A 14,914-nucleotide genomic window follows, 5' to 3' on the forward strand; every position below is an offset into this window, starting at 1 on the left:
GTTCTATATTTATGCTCCTGCATGCTCCAAAATGCCTTTTTGAAACCATACCCAAAGCTCTCCATCACCTTACTAACTAGACTGACCCATTTTAGCTATTTCAGATTAACCAAGGTTTGCTATCACAGAAGGAAAAAAAAAAGAGACTTATATGCAAAGCTAAAAAGCATTATTATAGAACACACAGTGCTCCCTTGGGGCAGAATCATGCTATTATTTGGGGCCAATTTGATGGAATTGTTTTGCTTTCTATCTACACCCTTTTCTTGCATGGCCTGTTTCTGCATTAGAAATGCCTACGTTTCAACCCTGATGCAGCCATTTGGGTGGCAAAACAACAAATTCTCTGCACCCTCAACGAAAGCCTCAAGGATGTTCTAAATTATGGACTCTTCCAGCCAGCCACCAATGGCCGGGATGCGAAATTCCTAGATGAAGAGCGACTCTTGCGCGAGTACCCACAGAGTTTTGAAAAGGGGGTACCCTATCTTGAGGTAAGGTTGCTGCTTATCTGACAGCACTCTTGGGTCAGAGAGGGATGAGCATTATGAGAGAACACTGGTAGTTTATTTAAAAAAAAACAAATAGCAGTTTGTGCATACAGTAGTCCACTATTTGCAAAACCAAAGACTAGGAAAGGCTGCTTACGTCATCAGTAACTTGAGAAGCATTTCTCATCTAAATGGTTCCTAGGCAAGATGATATTTTTGGTTCTGGTTTCCTTCTTCTCAAGGCTTCTATCACTTGACTCACCTTTGTTTCCTATTATTCCTACTACTACTAAGAGCAAAGCTACCATTTCATCTTCTTCACCTTGCTGGTTGCTAACGGCTAGTCAATAATTGTACATAAAATAAAAGTACCGTGCTGCCCAGCCAAGTTTTATTTTAAAGTACCAGATATTTCCTTGCCTACCTTTGTAGCGAACTGAACCAATGTGGCTGTGAACTCAATGCGGGACAAGTCTCTGTGTTCCACTGCTCCTGTTGTCTATGCATCTCCAAGATAATGGGTAGTTGGTTCAGCTTGCTTTTATGTAAGGGAATTAATGTATTATGCTTTTAAATGGAGCATAGAGGCAACCGCTTCCAGCCACCTAACTCATATTTTTCTTTTATGAAGGGCCTATCATCATACTCATTTCTTGCTCTTCATCAGAGGTTTCTTTACTCACTAATGCTTTCAAGTCTTGAGGAGAGTGATAAACTGGCCAGAACCGCAGACTGAGAACTTTCGAGCCTGGGGAAAAATTTTTAGTAGCCATGGCCATCATGTCAATAAAATAAATGGTGGTTAATAGTTGGGGCAACAATATATTATTATCATCAAAATGGGCAGGACTTGTATTTCCTGGAACGTGTGTGTGTGTGTGTGTGTGTGTGTGTGTGTGTGTGTGTGTTTGGGAGGAAAGGGATATTTGGGAAGAATTGCTCTATAAAATCTAAATAAAGGACTATACTCCACTTTTTCCATTTTTACTGAAAATTGATGAGAAAATCATTACTGAAATTTGGTAAGACTTGCAGAAGCCACAAATTTGCATTTTGGCTATAGGTTAACCACTCTTTCCCTATAGATGTAAATACAGGGAGACTTTCTTTAAGAAATGCCTTGTTTAGCAACCATTTCTAGTTACGATGGTGATGAAAAATGTCCTCACATTTACAACCTTCACAAGTCTGTTGCAAAGGAAAGCTGAAGCAAAATTGTAAAAGAGTGATGTTTCATTTAGGGATCACTTCACTTAATGACCGAGTTTCCAGTCCCAACTGTGGTTATTAAACAAGGACTATTTATATCTATAACCATCTGGCTTGACTTACTGATGCATGGATTCTCAGGACAAGGCTGATTTCCTTCTCATTCTTCCATGGTAATCACTAAGTAGCATTCAGGAAAGGAAAGGCTTCACACTGGATTTTATATTTATATTTATATTAATATGCTAAGCCTTCATGAGGCTCTGCAGTTTTAAAAAAATATTCCATTATATAGGTAATCCTTGATTTATGACCACAATTGAGGCCAAATATTTTGTTGTTAAACGAGACAGTTAAATTGGTGAAATCTGAACCAGATTGCCACCGGTTCGCTAGCCGCACATCTGCGCTGCGCACCAAGCGCATTGCACAGTGCACACCAAAAGGAGGTTTGGGAAGGTAAGTAGAGCAGCAAGGGGGGGATTTGCCACATGATTTAGATTCACTACGCGACTGCGATTGCTGCGTGATTTAGATTTTAAATCGCGCGGCACAGCTGATCGTCGGAAATACCGGTTCAGATGAACCGGTAGCTTTTTTTTTGCTACCAGTTCACGCGAACCGGTAGTTTTTATCACTACCGGTTCACCTGAACCAGTGCGAACTGGTAGCATTTCACCACTGAGTTAAGTGAGCTTTGGCCCATTTTGTGACCTTTCTTGATACAATTGTTAAGTGAATCACTGCAGTTGTTAAGTTAGTAACATGGTTGTTAGGTGAATCTGGCTTCCCCATTGACTTTGCTTGGCAGAGGGTAGCAAAAGGGAATCACATGGCCCTGGGACACTGCAACCATAATAAATACGAGTCAACTGCCAAACGTCTAAATTTTGATCACATGACTGTGGGAATGCTGCAAAAGTCATATGTGTGAAAAACTAACAAGTCATTTTTTTCCAGTGTTGTAACTTCAAATGGTCACAAAATGAACTGCTGTAAGTTGAGGACTACCTGTATGTGCAAATTTTCTCTTGCTTGCCAGTTGCTTCACAAGTAAAATGTCAGCCACTTGTTTTTTATAAATTACAGTAACTAAAACACAATGTTGTTAAGCATTTATCTATTTCCTTTACATTCATAATAGGAATAGAGTTTTCTCAAGATTAAAGAAGAATGCATCAAATATATCTAACTTTTATTGGACATCCAAGATTATGTATCCATCTTCCTAACAATCCTTGGGTACACAAAGACACTGATCCTACAATGTGGAAGAGTTTTGAAAAATTATGGAATATAGGGGAATGATGAAAGTTGGATGTCTTTCTTTCCAGAACTGTAACTGCCTTTTATTAAGCTACAGTCAAATACAGCCTATAACAGTTTGGATCTGGAAGTTAGTCATGCTTAAGTCCTGTTAAAACCTTCAATGAGGTTGAAGGACTGGTAATAATCAGATTAACAGTAAGGAAGCCTTGCCCGTAAACTTGCAATATGATTAATCAGATGCATGACATGCAGGAGAGTGGGAAGGACAAGGTAAGACAACAGGAAAAATGATAAATCAGCTAAGGTCTGGAAATATAGATTTGTCTTGAGTCATTTCTTGATGAGTGGGAGGTACTGAATCATATGAATATTCAAAGATGATGCATTTCTTTCAGATCTATGCTCAAAGGAGGTAGAACTGGACATTCTTTTTTCTATCCATAGGCACTCACAGAAATATGTACATAAATGCTACAAGCCCATAGAGTATTCTGAATTCAGTATTTCTCACACATTTCATCCTGCAGCATTCAGCAGCATGCAATCATTAATTTTGTCTAAATTTTAACTAAATAACAGGTGTGCAATGTGCAGTGCAATTTGCATCAGATTAGTACGATGTTCCTTTTGTCATTTGCCCACTCTTGACCTTCCCTGCAGATGCCTCTTTCTGGTGGGTAAACCCCATATCCGAAAAAATAATTTTATTGGATGGGAGAGTATCAGTATGATTACTGATCACTGATTACTAAGGTTAAAGGGATGGAATGGATTGAAAAATCTTAAGGCACCAATAAAAAAAAATATTCAATTTCTTCCCCCCACCATTCCCAAAAGCAGGCTTGTTCTGGGATTGATGTGTTGGGCCTTAGGAGGCTGCAAAACATGTACCAGACGTCATATGCAGCCTACAAATTGTACAGCTCTGAATAAAAGAACCAGGAATGGCTTTAGATTTAGGTGAAGCTATGAATGAAGTGTCCTCTGCCTAGGGGTGAAATCCAGCAGATTCTGACAGGTTCTGGAGAACTGGTAGCGGAAATTTTGAGTAGTTCAGAGAACCGGGAAATACCACCTCTGGCTGGCCCCAGAGTGGGGTGGGAATGGGGATTTTGCAGTATCCTTCCCCTGGAGTGGGGTAGAAATGGAGATTTTGCAGTATCCTTCCCCAGCCACGCCCACCAAGCCATACCATACCCACTAAGCCATGCCCCCAGAACCAGTAGTAAAAAAATTTGGATTTCACCACTGCCTCTGCACCATTTCACCATATTGTCAAGAAATACTGGAGGGATCTATAGCCAATAGCCCAAACCTGCTGGACCCAACTGTGCTTTTGATTTTCTGCCTCAGGGCAGTACTAATTATTTGGCATCATTGGAAATTAAAAATTGGACCTGATCATTTGATGCCAATTAAGAGTGTCACTCCAAGAAAATTAATGTATGGAGGGAGGGCGTCAGGCCAGGGAAGAAGAATGGCAACTGCCCAAGTCAAACAGATGCTTACGAGGATTCTGGAAATGTTTAGGCAACAACTGTGATTACACACCTGTAAGCAATCCATCAAGGTTTTTGCATCTGGTGTCTTGTGAAAAAGTGATGCCAGAAGGTGCCAGAGAAGGAATCCATTATTTGTTTTAAATTTGCAGAATTGTGCCATTCAGCATAGCTTTCAAATAAGCCATGAATGGGTAGCATCTGTGTGGGAGAAAGAAACCATCACTTTATTTACGTTTATTTACATATTTACGTTCATTCATGTTTTACCTGAGGCTGCAAATGTATCCATTCTGTGTACAGCTGCAGTCAATGACCCACCTTCCCATTCTCTCTGATCCTCTTATTGTCATCTTCCTTGCAGTTCCGCTACAAGACACGAGTATACAAGCAAACCAACCTTGATGAGAAGCAGCTAGCAAAACTCCACACAAAGGTGAGAAAAGAAGAGTTTTCTAAAGTTCTATGGAAAAAGTAAAACATTCAGTCTCTGGAGAGTATCTAAATTGGCTGTAAAAATCTTAACATTTTGAATTATCGTCCAATATGCAAAGTTGGCCTGTCCTTTTAGGCGTCTATTATGCAAATAAGACAAAGTATAAGAACTTACTTTCTATTTATTCTTCCCTACTCCTTCTAAGAGGTACTAGCCTCCTAGCAAATTAATAAGAATAAAAGATCAGGCTGGTTGTTTGGTCACCTTATTGACATGCCAGCATTAATAAGACATATTACAAAGAAGAGTATGGGCTAGCAGATGTTTCTGTTTAGTAAGGGGCAGACAACCTATAGCTCTCTGCACTATCTTCAAACATTCCTAAAATATTGTCAGAATTTTGCAGCAGATTGCCTGTTTTTGGCTCTGAAATGTTCCCTTTTTTAACAAATTCCAAAATAAAGGAGTTAAACTTTTAGATTTAACCATAGTTTCAATTGAGAAAATGTGACAATCCTAGATCAGGCCAAGTCCAAAAATGCCAGGGAATCAATAGACCTATAGACATTAACAACATCTATAGACAATGTGAAAGAGACAATCAGCGAGCCCAAAAGAGAACAAAAAGACTCCAGCACCTTTCCACCAGTAATCAGCACCTAGATCAACATAGATTAACTCTAAGGTTAACTTCAGACCAACAATCAAGTAAGCAATAGCCCAATCAAAAAACTGCAAAAGAGCCATCAGTAAACAGCCCAACCAAAGAACCTCTAAAACCACCCCCACCCACACAAACAGGCAAGACACCAGAATGTAAACTGACAGCAAACAGCACTGATGATGTTACCTAGTTAGGTTAATAAAATGTCTGCAAGAAAACAAGCAAGCTCAGAGGACACCAAGGACCCCTCAACCTTTAGTAATTTTAAGGCAAGTTTTAGTAAGCTTTTTAGTAAATATTGGAGGCAAACAAATAAACACACAATTAGTGTAAAAAGTAAAATGAAGCTTGTAGTTGACGACAGTTGTTTGCTCTAACATGGGTGGATGAGAGGATTGTTGAGGACAGTTGTTCTTTGTTTAAACTAAAATTCATACAGCCTCAAGAAGTTATGAATGGCTTGAGTTTTTGGTTGAGCTCAGCTTTATTCCTCTTTTAAACCTACATTGTACTTTTTCCTTCCCATCTCTCTCCCAATCCTCATTGGTTATCCCTGACAAATCATTCCCCAGACGGGTTTGAAGAAGTTCCTGGAATATGTGCAACATGGAGCAGCTGAAAAAGTGGCCCGGCTCTTGGATAAAGGGCTCGATCCAAACTATCATGATTCTGACACCGGTGGTAAGTGCCATCTGGGAAACACAAAGAGGGAGGGAAGAATGACTTGGATGCCAGCTACACAACATCCCTCTCCATAGTAATAATGCAAGGTTTTCTCTGCAGAAACACCTTTGACTTTGGCTGCCCAATTAGATGGGACCATTGATGTGATCCGGCTACTGTGCCTTGGCGGTGCCCACATAGATTTCCGGGCAAGAGATGGAGCCACAGCACTTCACAGAGCTGTCTGTTCTCATCACTATTCGGCCCTCATGGTAAAGTCAAATAATAATTTGTACTTGGAGATTATGGCAAGGGTGAAAGAAGCACACAGAGATCCAAACCAGCCCTTTTAATTTTCTGCCTATTTGCACAGTCAACTAATAATGTACATTTTATAGGATAGAGAGAGAGATATATACAGATATAGATATAGATATAGATATAGATATAGATATAGATATAGATATAGATATAGATATAGATGTAGGTCTTTGGTTATTCGGGTCTTCTCCCACGTAAAATTGGAAGTGTCTTGGCGACGTTTCGACGAAGTCTCATTCGTCATCTTCAGGCTGGTGTTCTCGGCTTCGTGCTTCCAGGAGCAATGTGAGATCGCAGCTGTAGACAGCTGCGATCTCACATTGCTCCTGGAAGCACGAAGCCGAGAACACCAGCCTGAAGATGACGAATGAGACTTCGTCGAAACGTCGCCAAGACACTTCCAATTTTACGTGGGAGAAGACCCGAATAACCAAAGACCTACATACAAACACCCGCGAAAACCTGAGAAAACAAATAGATATAGATATAGATACCCTATATATCTATACATATATGGCAAGAGTGAAAGGAGCACATAAAGATCTAAACCAGCCTTTTTCTGCCTATTGGCATTTTATATCTGTCTGTCTGTTTGTCCGTCCATCCGTCCATCTCTCCCTCTCTGTCTCTGTCTCTGTCTCTCTCTCTCTCTCTCTCTCTCTCTCTGATAGCACCCAAAATTAAGATAAAAAAACAATTATAATAATCCAGGTAATGGGCTCTTCTAATACAGAGAAGGGATGTGTAATTTTTTCATCAGTAATTCATAGAATATACTTTCAGAATGCCTGAGATAATATTCAAGAAGTCCTGGGTTTAATATACTCGGGGAAGAGGAAGCTATTTATTGCAGTTTTGGAGAAATGACAGAGAAGCCTATGGCTAAGATAATAACTCATTTTTTAAAAGATTTGATTTCATCTAGGTATCCTTTCACAAAAGAGAAAGAGTTAATAGAATAACAGAGTTGGAAGGGACGTTGGAGGTCTTCAAGTTCACACATACACCCGCTCAAACAGGAAATCTTATACCATTTCAGACAAACTGTTATCCAATCTTTTCTTAATGTTGAAGCACCCACAATTTCTGGAGGCATTGTGAGTTGAAATAATGGATTTTAAAAATAAAAGTAAGAAAAACATGGTCAGGTCTATGTGTTACCACTAATGCTGCTTGATGCCCACAAAATTGCCGTAGATCAAGTTTGACTTCACTCAGGATAGGAAGTAATGTTGGACTGATGCTGCCATGGCTCAGCTATATTTTTCTTTCTGGCTTACATAGGCTCTCTTGGACCTGGGTGGCTCCCCCAATTACAAGGACCGCCGTGGGCTGACCCCACTCTACCATACAGCTATGGTTGGAGGTGACCCACACTGCTGTGAACTTCTGCTGTACAATCGAGCCTATATTGGCACCACTGATGAGAATGGCTGGCAAGAAATACACCAGGTAAGGTCCTGCATACCAGTCAAAATCCAGCCATCCCAAATTTCCATGCGTGGTGACTCAATTGTGTGGGCAAGGGAGCTAGCAACCCATCTTATGCCCTGTATGTGTTTCCTGCTAGGGCTGGCTTGAAGTCTAAAGATTGAGGGGGGTGGCTGTGACTTGCACCTGTCCATCTGACCATCTAGCCCTACCTTCCATTCCTGACCTCTGCTTCTCCACGTACCAGGCCTGCCAACATGGAAATTCCCAGCATTTGGAACACCTGCTCTTTTACGGTGCTGAGCCAGGTGCACAGAACGCATCCGGGAATACAGCATTGCACATCTGTGCACTCTACAACAAGGTAAGAATGATTAATTTTTATACTCTAACATTAATCAATAAAGTGAATTAAAGCATCTGGAAGTCTGGACTCCTGCTGAGGACTCCTGTTGTAGAGAGTAAGGATGATGATCTTGACAGTGATATGCTGGAACCATTATCTAGGCAAAAGGGGTTGAAGCAGTGTTTTGGAGATAATATTGACAAGCAGATCTCCCTAATGTCAGTGTCTCCAATGTCAATGTCTCCCTAATTCAGTGGGTATAAGAAATAGGGAAGGAAAAATAGAAGTAAACTTGCAAGATTCTGTATTGTAGCTATTCTCAGTACAAATACTTTTAGCCTTCACATAGAATTGATTTCCCAGTCTTTCTAATGGGGCTGATACCCGCATTGTTCATTATTCTTGGTGTATATTTGCACTTCACTTTGCCAATTTAATTCCCCTTATATCTAAACTAACTAATGGGTTTAATATTTTGATTGGTTTAAATATGTATATGCTTTGTCACCAAATTACAAAAATGTACTAGGACAATTTCCTACATCCCGTCCCAAATAAACAGAATACCAGAGTTGGAAGGACATTGGAGGTCTTCTAGTTCAATCCCCTGCTTAAGCTTAAGCAGGTAAATCATTTCAGACAAACGGTTGTCCAAATGCCTGAGACAATTTTGTCTCATGGAAGACGAAAAGTATTGTGAAGTTGAAATCATTTTTCTGTGTAAAATTTGAAAGGCTATCTTGATCACCTGCATCCGATAGGTAGCTTATTTTACTATAGATCCAGCCTACACTCTATCTCAGGAAGGCTAGCTATCATTGTCCTCAAACCCCCATAAATTTGTGGGTTCCCTTAGTTTATTGTCTTCAGAATTATACAATCAATTGACCAGAACTACTTTGCAAGAAACATTTCCTGCAAATAACTCTTCATATATTGTGAAGTGCATCAATCTATTCAAGTAGATAAAATGAAACCAACTGAATTAGATTTACTTTATTACTGTTATTTGAACATCTGCATCTCCTGCTCCTCCTCCTCTCCTCCCTTCTCTCATTTGCTTCCTTTTTTCTCCAAATAAATCTGCTTATCTGGAGGTTTTTCACTCAGTCTTCCTATATATGTCAGAAAGTATGGAATTAAGCCTCCCTTTCATTCTAGGCATAATCTATAAACAGTGGTAATAATATATGTCCTCTTATAGATAAGTATTCTCATTTGTATCATGGCAGCATTTCACATAGCACCTAGTTATAAAAATAACAATATAGTAACTTTCCTGATAGTTGTTGATGCCATTAGCAGTGCAGTGCAGTGCATGGCATACCAGCTTCTTTATTCCAAAGTTTTAGCAATATTTTTAATTAATTAGTTTATCAGACAGATGGCAGAAACCTTGTGAATTCCTTTTCTAACCTCCATCATTTTTTATTCATCATCTAAAGGAGAGGATTTATCTGGGTCTAGGTTCAAAATCTAAATTTGCTTTCTTTGGGATTTTCTGCCGTTAGACGGAAAAGGAAGATTCATTTATTTATTTTAATTTTTTTCTTCCATTTAGTTGTGTCCATTTCTCAGATATTGTTTGGACAAGTCCCTGTAGTTTTCTTGGCAAGGAAATGGCCATTGCCTCTTTCGTAGGCTGAGTGGAACTCTCTGATCTAAGTTGGCTTTGTGCCTAAAGCAGGATAGAACTCATGGTCTTGTGCTTTCTAGTCCGGTGCCTTAACAACTACACTGAATGGCTCTCATTTTAAATGTGTACACCTCCAAATTGCAAAACATCTCTGAATATTAAAAAAAATATTAAAAAGTCATGCCAGTAAAGTTAATATATATTAACATGCCAGTAATATTAAAATATTTAAAAAATATTAAAAAGTCATGCCAGTAAAGCCAAGAATCTATTCCTGTAGAATTGATGATTTACTCTGGAATTTGATAACATGAGAAATTTCCTTTAACTAAACAGGAAACAGCCATTTACAATTATGTTTTAGGGCAGTGTTTCTCAATTTGGCAACTTTAAGATGTATGGACTTCCAACTTCCAGAATCCCTTAGCCAGCATGCTTGCTGGGGGATGCTGGGAGTTGAAGTCCACTAATGTTAAAGCTGCCAAGTTGAGAAGCACTGTTTAGAGCAGGCCTCTCAAACTGGCAGGCTGGATACATCATACACAGGCCACGCCCACCTTGGTTCCGCAAATGCAAAAAATATTGAGATACGTCATGATCTGGCCTGTGACACGATTGAATTTAATACGCCTGGTTTAGAGGAACATAAAAAAGAGGATTCTGCCCTCCTCCATCCTCCACTTCCCATATTCCATTACAATTTGTGAGGATATTGAAAGCAACTTGAAGGCAACCTGGCCAATTTAGAAGGATTCCAGTAATATTAATATTAGTACTGCATTCCACCCAAAAGCAGCTTTTTTTTCCAGATTTCAGCTTTGAAAAATACTGATCTGCCCAGAATTGTAATCCGAGGAAGAGCTGTTCACAAGGATGGTCAAATAAGTTAACATAGAAGCCACAACTATAAGATGAAAACCATGCCTATTTTGTATGTGCACAGCCACCATTTTGCTTGTTTAAATTGTGTTTGTTTATTTATTTAATAAATAAATTTATAGTTTCCCAGCTTACACATAGTGATTTCCAGTGTCTTTCAAAATCTTGCACATCTTGATCAAAGATCATCTTCTGCCAAATGCTCAAGACAAACTGTGCCCTATCTATATAGTGAAGAGGGAGAGGAAAGAATAATTTGATCTGTTTGGATTTACCAGCTTCTCATTTTGCCAGCCTCACTTTAAGTTTTAATTTCCGTTAATGGGGACTAATTCATCGTGAAACATTGGAATGCACCTCCCTGCTGAGTTTATTTCCTGATTGTCTTTGGACCCACATAGACTAAGATAAATTTTTAGGAAGTAAAATATAGGGTCTGACCAGAAATCAGTGCCTTCCATTGTCTTCAGCTTCCTAAATGTTCTTTTCTGTGAAATAAATCTATTGTGATGGACTATGCACCACTCCCCATGGCAACCATTTTGTGATGGGTGATTCCTCCTCATGGCAGCCATTTATTTTTCTCAGAAATACCAAATGTGGCCCAAAAAGTTCAAACTTCAAAATTTATTCTGAGAAAAATTAGTATAGTATAGTATAGTATAGTATAGTATAGTATAGTATAGTATAGTATAGTATAGTATAATAATATATTATAATATAGAATGTAATATACATATAATGAAACATAATATACATATAATATACATTTAAGAAGTACAGACTTAATCTGCACTGAAATGTAAAAAGAACCAAAATCAGCTCCATCTCTAAAAAGTCTATTCCTAATACTCTCCCCTCTGTCCATTGAAATTGCTAAACATGGAAGCTGTCTCTTATGTATTTCTCCTTGGGCTCTCTTCCTCTCTCTTCTCCCCTCTCTGTTTCCCAGGAAAGCTGTGCCCGAATCCTGTTATACCGAGGAGCTAACAAAGAGATCAAGAACAACCATGGTCAAACTGCCTTCCAGGTGTGCAGTGAGCTGACTCCAAGAGAGAATTAAGAGCAGAGCATGTTGGCAGTTTGATCCCAGGCATCGTAGGGCAGAGCCCCTGACCTTCCCTCTTTTCTAGTGCTTCTGCATTAGAGCCTCTAAATGTGGGTGTTTGTAGATTTAATTTGATATTTTAGGAGAAGGAGTAATTGTGTCATGACTCCTATGTCTCAATTTGCAGACATCACAGTACCATTTTTTGTTCATATTTTTTCTCAAGGAAATTGGTACATTTGTAACATATATCTTGCCAGTTTCTATAAATTCTTGATTTTGGCACTAAGGTCCCCAAGTTGTCACTAGTACTGCAGTCCCAGGGTATCATCACCTGTATGACCTAGGAGATAATTGGGAGGAGGGAGTAGAGCCCTATCCTCTCCTTGTCTCAAATCTCCAAAACTGAGAACGACTCATGTCCCCCTAGCATTGGCTCAACATCGGACTCAGATGATATTGGAATAAAATAAGGTATTGAAGACATCAGAAGGTAGATTCTGCATATAGTCTTTCCTTGTAAGCATGGATGTTGCTTTTGCCAGCCTTTGCCAATCTGGTATTAGTCAGATGTGTTGAAGCAGAATGGTCATCTTCCCCAGCTTGAATTAAAGATCACTCTTGAGAAATACCCAGTTTCTTAGGGATTTCTCAGTGCCTATTTCTCATACAGGTAGTCCTTGAGTTACATTCCTTCAGCAACCATTCAAAGTTACTGCAGCACTGAACAAAGGGGCTTACGACTGGTCCCTGAAGTTGCAGCTGTTGTAGCAACCCCCCCCAAGTCACGTGATCAAAATTCAGATGCTTGATAGTCTGCTCACACTTATGATCACAGTGGTGCTTCAGTTCCCCCTATCCACTTATCTCTCCCCCATCTATGCCACTTGGGCTCCCTGCACTCTAGAAACCCTGCTGCCCTAGCTGACATTCGCCATCTTCTTGCTCCCACTGCTGACCAAGCATGCCCAGCCTGACCCTTCACAAGGCAGCTGCTGGTTACATGAGGCTTTCTCACCAAGATCAGGTACAGTAGTTTCCTTGTGAGACCTGGAAAACATGGCCACATGTGGCCAGTAGCTGTCAGATGTAGAGTCAAAACCTCAGGTGTAGAGTCAAAACCTTTTCCACACCTCATCTACAGTGGGAATAAGAAGACAGAAAAGGTTAGCTGGCATCTCAAAATGCAGAGCAACAAGGGTCTCTGGGCTGGGTTGGCTGGGTCTTCCTGGCATAGCTATGGCTTTGCACCACATTGCTGGAGCTTTCTGGGCTGCTTTGGTTTTGCGCCATGCTGCTAGCTTCCCAGACCGCTGCTGTTGGAGCTTCCCAGGCTACTGCGGATTTGTACAGGGCTGTTGGAGCTTCTCAGGGCACGGTGGCTTTGCATCTCACTGCTTGGGTGGCTGAGGCTTCCAGAGGCGGATGTGGCTTTGCATTATGCTCAGGTTTCTTGTAATCCTAGAGTCACAACACACCAAGAAGCCCCAAGGTAGAGTGCAGGGTGGCCAAAAGAGCAGAGATGAGGGGAAGATAGGAAGATGGGGGGAGTTGGAGGCAGTCCCTTATCTTACCAAATCTCGGGAAACAAGCCCAGAATGGCTTAGATTGGGGTGGGTCCTTGTCTAATGGGCAATGGAATTTGCTTAATGACAGCAACAGGGAATGCTGGGATTGCTGTCTCTAAGCAATATGGTCATGTGACTTTACAAACACATTCTGGTCCCAATTGTGGTTAACAAATCAAGGACTATCTGTATGTAGAGATAAGACAGCAGCATTTTCAGGCCACTTTTCATACCTGGGCAAGAATATTGAAATCTAACAAGATTTCAGGGGTTTTAAAATTCTACTGTTTTGGGAGGGGGATTGGTAGTCATCTTGGCACTTCAAGTTCCACATTAACAATATATATAAAAAGAGGTAGAGCAAGAAAGATTATGTTTACATGGATACATTTTCTTTCTATCTTAGGTTGCAGTCATTGCAGGAAATTTTGAGTTGGGGGAGCTGATCAAAAGCCATCGAGATTCAGATGTAGGTAAGTTTGATTTGAGGAAAGGAGATTGATGTGAATGCTCTACAAAAGTACAGCTAGTCTTGTTTAGTGACTTATTTAGCAACTTATGAAGGTGATGAAAAAGTAATTTTACAGACAATCCTCACATTCTGTCTATGAAAGTTGTAGTGAGATCGTAAATGCAATTGTGATTTCACTTAGTGACTGCTTTGCTTAACAACTGAGTTGCTGGTTCCAATTGTAGTTGCTAAACAAGGATTACCTGCTTTTGTACATATCACAGTTCTTGATCCGCCACATCTCCAAACTTATATACAAATAAAAACCCTGAACATGTAGTTCTCCAGATAAGCTAAGGATTACTAGCAAACATTTCAGAACTTAGACAAAACTAATAATTTCCAAGTTCTTTGTGGAGAGATATGGGAAAAATCACCCTGGGAACTGAAACAGTTTAAATGTAGCATAAAGCATTTTTGTACCAGTGATGTTTACCTTGCTTTTTGCTTTTTTTCCCTATAAAAATTATTGTCTCATTCTAAATTCATATGGCAATGTTTGGATTATTTTTGTTAGTAAATTAGGCTAGAAATCATATAAACACAATAAATAAACACAATTAAAAAGCCCTTATGAGTACAATAGAATATGGATTGTACCATTCCTTTCTTTTGCTGCCTTATCTCTAGGGAGACGAGAATAATAAGAAATGTGATGGCTGCAGCTAGGAATTTCACTTATTATTGAGGTTTTGCATTGCTGGGGTTTTAGTATGTGACTTAGCTCTTCTTGCTGACAGGAATTTGACATGTTTTGGACTCTGCGACAGAGCGTCTGCTTTTCATTTCAGAAGGTGCATTGTTTCAGTGCAAAGCTTTCTTCCTAGTTGCTGCCCTGTTGTTCCTGACATTTTTTCCTCAAGCAAATAATTACCTTGCCCTCACCAAAGTGTCTTCCAGATTTTTTTCCCTAGCTTCTTGTAGAACCAAAGTTCAGCACCCT

General features: G+C 39.8%; 1 protein-coding gene across 7 annotated transcripts in view; it reads left to right on the forward strand.

The window, feature by feature from the left end:
- The window catches only part of SHANK1 (SH3 and multiple ankyrin repeat domains 1), a 110,463-nt gene that overhangs the window by 34,855 nt on the left and 60,694 nt on the right, over nt 1-14,914 (forward strand). For all 7 annotated transcript variants that reach the window (XR_009623069.2, XR_009623070.2, XR_015733743.1 and 4 more), the window contains exons 3-10: nt 291-494; nt 4,833-4,904; nt 6,141-6,249; nt 6,352-6,503; nt 7,837-8,004; nt 8,231-8,347; nt 11,797-11,874; nt 13,867-13,933. Coding sequence is in view for 3 of the 7 variants with exons in the window: in XM_060693638.2 (XP_060549621.1) it covers nt 291-494; nt 4,833-4,904; nt 6,141-6,249; nt 6,352-6,503; nt 7,837-8,004; nt 8,231-8,347; nt 11,797-11,874; nt 13,867-13,933 (967 nt within the window). In the remaining 4 variants the exon portion in view is untranslated. The remainder of the gene's footprint in view (nt 1-290; nt 495-4,832; nt 4,905-6,140; nt 6,250-6,351; nt 6,504-7,836; nt 8,005-8,230; nt 8,348-11,796; nt 11,875-13,866; nt 13,934-14,914) is intronic.

Source organism: Pantherophis guttatus, chromosome 4 (genome assembly GCF_059756535.1).
Source record: "Pantherophis guttatus breed Tessera chromosome 4, ASM5975653v1, whole genome shotgun sequence".
In the NCBI taxonomy this organism is placed as follows: Eukaryota; Metazoa; Chordata; class Lepidosauria; order Squamata; family Colubridae; genus Pantherophis; species Pantherophis guttatus.